The 12919-nt window shown below is 45.4% G+C and overlaps 1 protein-coding gene across 1 annotated transcript in view; it reads right to left on the bottom strand.

The window, feature by feature from the left end:
* Positions 1-10477, bottom strand: part of C5H9orf152 (chromosome 5 C9orf152 homolog) — a 74343-nt gene extending 63866 nt beyond the window's left edge. The window contains exon 1 of the mRNA XM_063921842.1: positions 10137-10477. Coding sequence (XP_063777912.1) covers positions 10137-10359 — 223 coding nt within the window. The 5' untranslated portion in view covers positions 10360-10477. The remainder of the gene's footprint in view (positions 1-10136) is intronic.
* Positions 10478-12919: the final 2442 nt, after the last annotated feature.

Genomic DNA, 12919 nt, shown 5'->3' with positions numbered 1-12919 from the left:
TAATTGTTTTTCCGCCGGTAGCCAGTAGATGGCACCCAAACAAAGCTATTCAGTTGTAGCTGCCAGCGTCTGCATTTCAGCTCGCACCCCCGGGGGTGACCCATTTGGATACCCAAATGGCACTTTTCGCAATTGTGCCAAGCACTTTGGTCGTGTTTAGCTGTTTTACGCTGCTAAATCCGACCTCTATGGGCATGATCAGGGCAATAAAAAAGATCAATTGAATATCGCCCCACGATCTCTCATCACTCTAGACAGGAGATTGGGCGCAATATAACAACTGAATATCGCCCCCTTTGTCTCTCTCTGTGGGGGGAATGAATTTATTCGGTCGGCGAGAATGGGTGCAGGATGGACCAATTCAATTGTTTTGGGCGCCCATTAAATATTGCACTTGACACACCCAAAAGTATAGGTGCTAAACCTGGTTAGGGTGCCCAAACCACAGACTTTTCTGCTTGCTACTTCAGGAGGCTGCAACCAGACATGTGTGCACCAGCTTTTATTAACCTATGTGCTGTTGCTAAATTACTTTGATTAGAGCAATTGTAGAAGTCTGAACTAGAGATGAGCGGGTTCGGTTTCTCTGAATCCGAACCCGCCAGAACTTCATGTTTTTTTTCACGGGTCCGAGCGACTCGGATCTTCCCGCCTTGCTCGGTTAACCCGAGCGCGCCCGAACGTCATCATGACGCTGTCGGATTCTCGCGAGGCTCGGATTCTATCGCGAGACTCGGATTCTATATAAGGAGCCGCGCGTCGCCGCCATTTTCACACGTGCATTGAGATTGATAGGGAGAGGACGTGGCTGGCGTCCTCTCCGTTTAGAATAGATTAGAGAGACACTTGATTTACTAATTTTGGGGAGCATTAGGAGTACTCAGTACAGTGCAGAGTTTTGCTGATAGTGACCACCAGTTTTATTTATAATCCGTTCTCTGCCTGAAAAAAGCGATACACAGCACACAGTGACTCAGTCACATACCATATCTGTGTGCACTGCTCAGGCTCAGGCCAGTGTGCTGCATCATCTATTATCTATATATAATATATTATATATATCTGTCTGACTGCTCAGCTCACACAGCTTATAATTGTGGGGGAGACTGGGGAGCACTACTGCAGTGCCAGTTATAGGTTATAGCAGGAGCCAGGAGTACATAATATATTATATAGTGAGTGACCACCAGACACACAGTGCAGTTTATTTAATATATCCGTTCTCTGCCTGAAAAAAGCGATACACACAGTGACTCAGTCAGTCACATACCATATCTGTGTGCACTGCTCAGGCTCAGGCCAGTGTGCTGCATCATCTATATATATTATATATCTGTCTGACTGCTCAGCTCACACAGCTTATAATTGTGGGGGAGACTGGGGAGCACTACTGCAGTGCCAGTTATAGGTTATAGCAGGAGCCAGGAGTACATAATATTATATTAAAATTAAACAGTGCACACTTTTGCTGCAGGAGTGCCACTGCCAGTGTGACTAGTGACCAGTGACCTGACCACCAGTATATATAATATTAGTAGTATACTATCTCTTTATCAACCAGTCTATATTAGCAGCAGACACAGTACAGTGCGGTAGTTCACGGCTGTGGCTACCTCTGTGTCGGCACTCGGCAGCCCGTCCATAATTGTATATACCACCTAACCGTGGTTTTTTTTTCTTTCTTTATACATACATACTAGTTACGAGTATACTATCTCTTTATCAACCAGTCTATATTAGCAGCAGACACAGTACAGTGCGGTAGTTCACGGCTGTGGCTACCTCTGTGTCGGCACTCGGCAGCCCGTCCATAATTGTATATACCACCTAACCGTGGTTTTTTTTTCTTTCTTTATACATACATACTAGAGTAGTTACGAGTATACTATCTCTTTATCAACCAGTCTATATATTAGCAGCAGACACAGTACAGTGCGGTAGTTCACGGCTGTGGCTACCTCTGTGTCGGCACTCGGCAGCCCGTCCATAATTGTATACACCACCTAACCGTGGTTTTTTTTTCTTTCTTTATACATACATACTAGTTACGAGTATACTATCTCTTTATCAACCAGTCTATATATTAGCAGCAGACACAGTACAGTGCGGTAGTTCACGGCTGTGGCTACCTCTGTGTCGGCACTCGGCAGCCCGTCCATAATTGTATATACCACCTAACCGTGGTTTTTTTTTCTTTCTTTATACATACATACTAGTTACGAGTATACTATCTCTTTATCAACCAGTCTATATATTAGCAGCAGACACAGTACAGTGCGGTAGTTCACGGCTGTGGCTACCTCTGTGTCGGCACTCGGCAGCCCGTCCATAATTGTATATACCACCTAACCGTGGTTTTTTTTTCTTTCTTTATACATACATACTAGTTACGAGTATACTATCTCTTTATCAACCAGTCTATATTAGCAGCAGACACAGTACAGTGCGGTAGTTCACGGCTGTGGCTACCTCTGTGTCGGCACTCGGCAGCCCGTCCATAATTGTATATACCACCTAACCGTGGTTTTTTTTTCTTTCTTTATACATACATACTAGTTACGAGTATACTATCTCTTTATCAACCAGTCTATATTAGCAGCAGACACAGTACAGTGCGGTAGTTCACGGCTGTGGCTACCTCTGTGTCGGCACTCGGCAGCCCGTCCATAATTGTATATACCACCTAACCGTGGTTTTTTTTTCTTTCTTTATACATACATACTAGTTACGAGTATACTATCTCTTTATCAACCAGTCTATATTAGCAGCAGACACAGTACAGTGCGGTAGTTCACGGCTGTGGCTACCTCTGTGTCGGCACTCGGCAGCCCGTCCATAATTGTATATACCACCTAACCGTGGTTTTTTTTTCTTTCTTTATACATACATACTAGTTACGAGTATACTATCTCTTTATCAACCAGTCTATATATTAGCAGCAGACATAGTACAGTGCGGTAGTTCACGGCTGTGGCTACCTCTGTGTCGGCACTCGGCAGCCCGTCCATAATTGTATATACCACCTAACCGTGGTTTTTTTTTCTTTCTTTATACATACATACTAGTTACGAGTATACTATCTCTTTATCAACCAGTCTATATATTAGCAGCAGACACAGTACAGTGCGGTAGTTCACGGCTGTGGCTACCTCTGTGTCGGCACTCGGCAGCCCGTCCATAATTGTATATACCACCTAACCGTGGTTTTTTTTTCTTTCTTTATACATACATACTAGTTACGAGTATACTATCTCTTTATCAACCAGTCTATATTAGCAGCAGACACAGTACAGTGCGGTAGTTCACGGCTGTGGCTACCTCTGTGTCGGCACTCGGCAGCCCGTCCATAATTGTATATACCACCTAACCGTGGTTTTTTTTTCTTTCTTTATACATACATACTAGTTACGAGTATACTATCTCTTTATCAACCAGTCTATATTAGCAGCAGACACAGTACAGTGCGGTAGTTCACGGCTGTGGCTACCTCTGTGTCGGCACTCGGCAGCCCGTCCATAATTGTATATACCACCTAACCGTGGTTTTTTTTTCTTTCTTTATACATACATACTAGTTACGAGTATACTATCTCTTTATCAACCAGTCTATATATTAGCAGCAGACACAGTACAGTGCGGTAGTTCACGGCTGTGGCTACCTCTGTGTCGGCACTCGGCAGCCCGTCCATAATTGTATACTAGTATCCAATCCATCCATCTCCATTGTTTACCTGAGGTGCCTTTTAGTTGTGCCTATTAAAATATGGAGAACAAAAATGTTGAGGTTCCAAAATTAGGGAAAGATCAAGATCCACTTCCACCTCGTGCTGAAGCTGCTGCCACTAGTCATGGCCGAGACGATGAAATGCCAGCAACGTCGTCTGCCAAGGCCGATGCCCAATGTCATAGTACAGAGCATGTCAAATCCAAAACACCAAATATCAGTAAAAAAAGGACTCCAAAACCTAAAATAAAATTGTCGGAGGAGAAGCGTAAACTTGCCAATATGCCATTTACCACACGGAGTGGCAAGGAACGGCTGAGGCCCTGGCCTATGTTCATGGCTAGTGGTTCAGCTTCACATGAGGATGGAAGCACTCAGCCTCTCGCTAGAAAAATGAAAAGACTCAAGCTGGCAAAAGCAGCACAGCAAAGAACTGTGCATTCTTCGAAATCCCAAATCCACAAGGAGAGTCCAATTGTGTCGGTTGCGATGCCTGACCTTCCCAACACTGGACGTGAAGAGCATGCGCCTTCCACCATTTGCACGCCCCCTGCAAGTGCTGGAAGGAGCACCCGCAGTCCAGTTCCTGATAGTCAGATTGAAGATGTCAGTGTTGAAGTACACCAGGATGAGGAGGATATGGGTGTTGCTGGCGCTGGGGAGGAAATTGACCAGGAGGATTCTGATGGTGAGGTGGTTTGTTTAAGTCAGGCACCCGGGGAGACACCTGTTGTCCGTGGGAGGAATATGGCCGTTGACATGCCAGGTGAAAATACCAAAAAAATCAGCTCTTCGGTGTGGAGGTATTTCACCAGAAATGCGGACAACAGGTGTCAAGCCGTGTGTTGCCTTTGTCAAGCTGTAATAAGTAGGGGTAAGGACGTTAACCACCTCGGAACATCCTCCCTTATACGTCACCTGCAGCGCATTCATAATAAGTCAGTGACAAGTTCAAAAACTTTGGGTGACAGCGGAAGCAGTCCACTGACCAGTAAATCCCTTCCTCTTGTAACCAAGCTCACGCAAACCACCCCACCAACTCCCTCAGTGTCAATTTCCTCCTTCCCCAGGAATGCCAATAGTCCTGCAGGCCATGTCACTGGCAATTCTGACGAGTCCTCTCCTGCCTGGGATTCCTCCGATGCATCCTTGCGTGTAACGCCTACTGCTGCTGGCGCTGCTGTTGTTGCCGCTGGGAGTCGATGGTCATCCCAGAGGGGAAGTCGTAAGCCCACTTGTACTACTTCCAGTAAGCAATTGACTGTTCAACAGTCCTTTGCGAGGAAGATGAAATATCACAGCAGTCATCCTACTGCAAAGCGGATAACTGAGTCCTTGACAACTATGTTGGTGTTAGACGTGCGTCCGGTATCCGCCGTTAGTTCACAGGGAACTAGACAATTTATTGAGGCAGTGTGCCCCCGTTACCAAATACCATCTAGGTTCCACTTCTGTAGGCAGGCGATACCGAGAATGTACACGGACGTCAGAAAAAGACTCACCAGTGTCCTAAAAAATGCAGTTGTACCCAATGTCCACTTAACCACGGACATGTGGACAAGTGGAGCAGGGCAGGGTCAGGACTATATGACTGTGACAGCCCACTGGGTAGATGTATGGACTCCCGCCGCAAGAACAGCAGCGGCGGCACCAGTAGCAGCATCTCGCAAACGCCAACTCTTTCCTAGGCAGGCTACGCTTTGTATCACCGCTTTCCAGAATACGCACACAGCTGAAAACCTCTTACGGCAACTGAGGAAGATCATCGCGGAATGGCTTACCCCAATTGGACTCTCCTGTGGATTTGTGGCATCGGACAACGCCAGCAATATTGTGTGTGCATTAAATATGGGCAAATTCCAGCACGTCCCATGTTTTGCACATACCTTGAATTTGGTGGTGCAGAATTTTTTAAAAAACGACAGGGGCGTGCAAGAGATGCTGTCGGTGGCCAGAAAAATTGCGGGACACTTTCGGCGTACAGGCACCACGCACAGAAGACTGGAGCACCACCAAAAACTACTGAACCTGCCCTGCCATCATCTGAAGCAAGAAGTGGTAACGAGGTGGAATTCAACCCTCTATATGCTTCAGAGGTTGGAGGAGCAGCAAAAGGCCATTCAAGCCTATACAATTGAGCACGATATAGTAGGTGGAATGCACCTGTCTCAAGTGCAGTGGAGAATGATTTCAACGTTGTGCAAGGTTCTGATGCCCTTTGAACTTGCCACACGTGAAGTCAGTTCAGACACTGCCAGCCTGAGTCAGGTCATTCCCCTCATCAGGCTTTTGCAGAAGAAGCTGGAGGCATTGAAGAAGGAGCTAAAAGGGAGCGATTCCGCTAGGCATGTGGGACTTGTGGATGCAGCCCTTAATTCGCTTAACAAGGATTCACGGGTGGTCAATCTGTTGAAATCAGAGCACTACATTTTGGCCACCGTGCTCGATCCTAGATTTAAAGCCTACCTTGGATCTCTCTTTCCGGCAGACACAGGTCTGCTGGGGTTGAAAGACCTGCTGGTGACAAAATTGTCAAGTCAAGCGGAACGCGACCTGTCAACATCTCCTCCTTCACATTCTCCCGCAACTGGGGGTGCGAGGAAAAGGCTCAGAATTCCGAGCCCACCCGCTGGCGGTGATGCAGGGCAGTCTGGAGCGACTGCTGATGCTGACATCTGGTCCGGACTGAAGGACCTGACAACGATTACGGACATGTCGTCTACTGTCACTGCATATGATTCTCTCAACATTGATAGAATGGTGTAGGATTATATGAGTGACCGCATCCAAGTAGGCACGTCACACAGTCCGTACTTATACTGGCAGGAAAAAGAGGCAATTTGGAGGCCCTTGCACAAACTGGCTTTATTCTACCTAAGTTGCCCTCCCACAAGTGTGTACTCCGAAAGAGTGTTTAGTGCCGCCGCTCACCTTGTCAGCAATCGGCGTACGAGGTTACATCCAGAAAATGTGGAGAAGATGATGTTCATTAAAATTAATTATAATCAATTCCTCCGCGGAGACATTGACCAGCAGCAATTGCCTCCACAAAGTACACAGGGAGCTGAGATGGTGGATTCCAGTGGGGACGAATTGATAATCTGTGAGGAGGGGGATGTACACGGTGATATATCGGAGGGTGAAGATGAGGTGGACATCTTGCCTCTGTAGAGCCAGTTTGTGCAAGGAGAGATTAATTGCTTCTTTTTTGGGGGGGGTCCAAACCAACCCGTCATATCAGTCACAGTCGTGTGGCAGACCCTGTCACTGAAATGATGGGTTGGTTAAAGTGTGCATGTCCTGTTTTGTTTATACAACATAAGGGTGGGTGGGAGGGCCCAAGGACAATTCCATCTTGCACCTCTTTTTTCTTTTCTTTTTCTTTGCATCATGTGCTGATTGGGGAGGGTTTTTTGGAAGGGACATCCTGCGTGACACTGCAGTGCCACTCCTAGATGGGCCCGGTGTTTGTGTCGGCCACTAGGGTCGCTAATCTTACTCACACAGTCAGCTACCTCATTGCGCCTCTTTTTTTCTTTGCGTCATGTGCTGTTTGGGGAGGGTTTTTTGGAAGGGACATCCTGCGTGACACTGCAGTGCCACTCCTAGATGGGCCCGGTGTTTGTGTCGGCCACTAGGGTCGCTAATCTTACTCACACAGCTACCTCATTGCGCCTCTTTTTTTCTTTGCGTCATGTGCTGTTTGGGGAGGGTTTTTTGGAAGGGACATCCTGCGTGACACTGCAGTGCCACTCCTAGATGGGCCCGGTGTTTGTGTCGGCCACTAGGGTCGCTTATCTTACTCACACAGCGACCTCGGTGCAAATTTTAGGACTAAAAATAATATTGTGAGGTGTGAGGTATTCAGAATAGACTGAAAATGAGTGTAAATTATGGTTTTTGAGGTTAATAATACTTTGGGATCAAAATGACCCCCAAATTCTATGATTTAAGCTGTTTTTTAGTGTTTTTGAAAAAAACACCCGAATCCAAAACACACCCGAATCCGACAAAAAAAATTCGGTGAGGTTTTGCCAAAACGCGTTCGAACCCAAAACACGGCCGCGGAACCGAACCCAAAACCAAAACACAAAACCCGAAAAATTTCAGGCGCTCATCTCTAGTCTGAACAGGTATTGCTTTGGCACCAGTGCAGCCACAACACTTGTGAAATCAGTTTCCCAAGACACAGTCAGCAGATTTATCGTAGTGACAATTTGATGTATAGAGCAAGACAAAAAAGCTGTCGACAACTCCCATTGTCACTGACAATATTACTTTCGCCCTCTGATAAATCTTGCTCAGAGGTAGCGTAATATAATAGCAGGTTATGTGCAGTGTTTTTCTACACTTTATCAGTTCATACTGTACTTTTTCAGAAGGTCATAAGTAGTACTCAGAGTTTCAGTGCCAGTATCTTTTGGGCAATATTTATAGACTTGCAGGTTCCAAGTACTATATAACTCTACCCTGTCCCCATCCAAATCCTTTCCAGGGCTTACTGTGTGTTTAGTAATCTGCAAGACTGTTGTGATTTTATTATGAAATACTCCAACATCTCCTACACCATACTGCAGCGGGTGTGGTTCGTTTTATCGACAGTGTCTAGGTCGACAATGTTTAGGTCGACCACTATAGGTCGACAGTCACTAGGTCGGCATGGATGGAAGGTCGACAGGGTTTCTAGGTCGACATGTGCTAGGTCGACAGGTCTAAAGGTCGACATGAGCAATTTTTTTTTTGTGTCGTTTTCTTCGTAAAGTGACCGGGATCCCAAATTAGTGCACCGCGTCCCCTCGCATGGCGAGCGAACTTCGGGCATGGTGCCTTCGCTCCTCTACCGCTTCGCTCGGCACACTTTACCGTTCCAATCGTAGTCCACGTGGATCGTTAAGTATGAAAAAATCCAAAAAAAAAAAAAAAATGTGAAAAACTCATGTTGACCTTTAGACCTGTCGACCTAGCACAAGTCGACCTAGAAACCCTGTCGACCTTCCATCCATGTCGACCTAGTGACTGTCGACCTATAGTGGTCGATCTAAACATTGTCGACCTAGACACTGTCGATCTTCAGACCGGATCCCACTGCAGCTGTGCACAGTTTTGCACCAGCTTTATAATAGAGACATGTCATTAGCGCCTACTCTGCATCAGTTAGTTGGCATTTCACTCAAGGAAAAAATGGTAACAGCAATTATTTACTGTAATCTTGATATGTGCATAAACCAAAATCAGTATATTTATACCCAGTAATTATTTCCATTACTTAGTATTTGGATTTTATCCAGGGACATTTGGATAACTGATAAGTGAGTTAGGTTGCTAGTTCAGCAGATCTCATTTTGTTGCTACCATTTTTTTAAAGGGGTAATCACTTACAAGGCAAAACCATGCCTTGTAAGTGATTGCCTCTTTAAAAAAATGTCCGTGTTTAGACGGCATCCCACAGAGCCGCCGAACTCGGGCAGCATTACATCCGGATCCTAATCTGAAAAACCTGATACAGTTATAGATTCTTAAACTTTATGGAAATACCTTATGTGACTGATGAAATGCAGATGACTGGATTTGTGTGTTTGGGGTGGGGGCGCCATTTGTCCTTAGGCCCCGCCCCCTTATAGAGAATGTTGAGAATCGCTGGTCGATCTAAAAGGGCAGGACCAATAAGGTGATTTTATACATCATATTGGCCCTGCCCCATCCCCATATACGTGCGGTTCCTGTATTTGTCTTCCCATAATGCCCACTTCACTAGGAAGTGGGCACAATGTGGGAGGACCGCCTACTCCTCCAAGGGTATGGTGGACTGCCCGCAAATGTGGGCGTCTAGTGCACCTTCCGGGAGATTAGCCAAGTATTGTTAGCATTTTAATCCCCTACTGTCCCAATGCCAGTCCAAAGAATTGTGCCTTTGTTTTGTGTGACATTACAGGGCTAATTCTCAGTTGGGAGCAAAGCAAATAAAGATTGGTAACATTGCACCTTGAAAGAAATGACATTGCACTGCAGGTGGAGCAGATTTAAAATGTGCCTCCAAAGTCAAATTTAAATTGCAGTATAAAAATGAAGCTGTCCTGCAATTGTGGGCTACGCGCAAAAGCAGACAGTATTTATCCAGCATGCAAAAAAAAATGTATTTGCCCTTTTTGCATTGCAACATAGTTTGACCAGGTGAAAAGTAACTTGCTCCCAACTTAAATCAGCCCCCATCTGAGAAAATCATCTTAATCTAAGTCTAAGATCTGAGTAATATAAACATGATCCCAATATACATTTCTATGCAGATAGGTCTCAATCTCTCTACTGGTTCCTGTTTACCTTCTACCTTCCCTGCTTACTCAAGCAGTAAAGTTCACTACAGAAACATATGCACTTTTGTAAATGAATACGTGACTTTGCACAGTCTTACATACCTGCTTTGAAAACAATGATGTGCGTCTGTAACTTTTGCTTTTGCTGTGTGCAGTAATACTGCTCCTCGAGACGACTGATATCCATTATGCTTTGTTTCCTGATACCGTCTGCAGGATCCTTGTAAGTATGAGTCACCGATAATATCTCACTCATACATTTATACGCCTTTACCATTTGTTCCCACAGTGAGAACTGCACAAAGCAGCTGCAGCAGCCAGCCATCTCTGTCTCTTTTGAACAAAGCACAGTATGGTTCAAAAACCAGCCGCCAATTAAGTTTGCAAAAACAGGTAGATAGCAGATAGATGCTGCGTGCTCACTGCCTGGAACACTAGTCTGTTCTTTTGGTGGCTGCTCATTTGTGACATGAAATTCAGGTTGTCCTGGATGTCTTGGTTCAAAGTAAATGATAAGTACAGCACACAGAGATTATTGACTTAAGGTAGAACAGAAATTATAGCCAAGGGAAAGTAATGGGATATACAGCAGCCAGGAGGAAGGAACACTATGGAAAGATTACATATAGAAGAATTAAGTAAAATATATATACTGTACGATAAGTTCCTCCTCACACTGGTATCATCACACTGAAAACATTTTGGTGGCCCTGTTACTTTTAATGTCTATGAACAATAAATAAACAGCCATAGTACTAGAGTTTAACATCAAATGCTTACCTTTTATTAACAACACTTATCTGTTCGGGTGTAGTATGAGTTGCCGACGGCCGGGTCCCTGGCGGCCAGAATACCGGCGCCGGGATCCTGTCCGCCGGCTTGCCAACAGTGAGGCGAGCGCAAATGAGCCCCTTGCGGGCTCGCTGCGCTCGCCATGCTGCGGACACAGTGGCGCGCTACGCGTGCCACGCTATATTCTCCCTTCAGGGGGGTCGTGGACCCCCAAGGGGGAGAAAAGGTGTCGGTATGCCGGATGTCGGGATTCTGGCGCCGGTATGCTGTGCGCCGGGATCCCAACAACCGGTATACTGAATACCACCCATCTGTTGATTGACTGGTAGTGTTGTACGGGAGCCAGGATCCTTAAATGATCAATCCAGCCGAGGTCTGTAGATTGTGTTTAAGGGAGTGTGGTAGTTTATGGAGGAAACTGCTAGGGTGTGTAGAAGTGATATTAGTTAACATTTAAGATACTCCTGTATTAAGTTGGAGAATGTGGGCAAGGAGGCAAGATAAATTTGATATATATATATATATATATATATATATTAGAGATGAGCGGGTTTGGTTCTTCGGGATCCGAACCCCCCCGAACTTCACCTATTTTACACGGGTCCGAGGCAGCCTCGGATCTTCCCGCCTTGCTCGGTTAGCCAGAACGTGCCCGAACGTCATCATCCCGCTGTCGGATTCTCGCAAGATTCGTATTCTATATAAGGAGCCGCGCGTCACCGCCATTTCACTCGTGCATTGAAGATTGAACGGAGAGGACGTGGCAGCGTTCTCTCCCTGAAAAGCTCCATAATCTGTGCTCAGTGTGCTGCAAATATCTGTGCTCAGTGTGCTGCAAATAATCTGTGCTCAGTGTGCTGAAAAATATCTACGTTCCCTGCCTGAAAACGCTCCATATCTGTGCTCAGTGTGCTGCAAATATCTGATCAGTGTGCTGCATTGTGGGGACTGGGGACCACCAGTATATAATAATTATAGTAGTACAGTACAGTAGGCCATTGCTGTATCTTGCAGCTCTGTGTCACTGCAAGTATCCAATCCATATCTGTGCGGCATTTTTGTGAGCAGTATATATAGTATTACAGTGCAGCATTTTGGTGACTAACAGTATATAGTTGTACAGTAGGCCATTGCTGTATCTTGCAGCTCTGTGTCACTGCAAGTATCCATTCCATATCTGTGCGGCATTTTTGTGAGCAGTATATATAGTATTACAGTGCAGCATTTTGGTGACTAACAGTATATAGTTGTATAGTAGGCCATTGCTGTATCTTGCAGCTCTGTGTCACTGCAAGTATCCATTCCATATCTGTGCAGCATTTTTGTGAGCAGTATATATAGTACTACAGTGCAGCATTTTGGTGACCAACAGTATATAAGCACATGAGGGAAGAGGGCCCTGCTTGTGAGAACTTACAATCTAAAGGGGAGGGGTAGACAGACATGGGTGACACAGATGGGGTACATAGAGAACGTGGAACAGAGGGTTAGGAATCAGGATGAGATTTGGCTGGGTTTGGTGAAGAAGTGGACCCCCAGAAGGCACAAGTCAATACTTAACATTGCAACATTTTACTGGACTATGCAGGAGAAAATTAAAAATAGGAAAAAAAAAAAAAAAAGAATCGATAACTTCTACCGCTTTCAAAAAGGTCAATGGAAGCTGAAATAATGGACGACTTCCTCATGGAAGCCAGATACAGTATACCAAACAGTACTTAGCAGAGTTAGGAATGAGTGCTTATGAAATACAGTAACATTTTGTCATAATATTTCAGAAACTGCATGGCTGGTCTCTTGTACTCTTTTGCTCTAATACACCACCTGCTTTAGGATTTATATTCAAAAACATTATGTCTCCATAATCCCCAAAACGTCAGTCTTCTTCCAGTGATTTGGACCAATAATACTATTGATTAGAACTAGTGATGAGCGGGTTCGGTTTCTCGGAAACCGAACCCCCCCGAACTTCACCCATTTTACACGGGTCCGAGGCAGGTTCGAACCTTCCCGCCTTGCTCGGCTAACCCGAGCGCGCCCGAACGTCATCATCCCGCTACCACAAATACAAAGAAGGGTAAACTTATCTGGCG

This window comes from Pseudophryne corroboree, chromosome 5 (assembly GCF_028390025.1).
Source record: "Pseudophryne corroboree isolate aPseCor3 chromosome 5, aPseCor3.hap2, whole genome shotgun sequence".
In the NCBI taxonomy this organism is placed as follows: domain Eukaryota; kingdom Metazoa; phylum Chordata; class Amphibia; order Anura; family Myobatrachidae; genus Pseudophryne; species Pseudophryne corroboree.
Note: the sequence above shows the minus strand (reverse complement) of the source record. Positions and strands in the feature narration are given on the sequence as shown.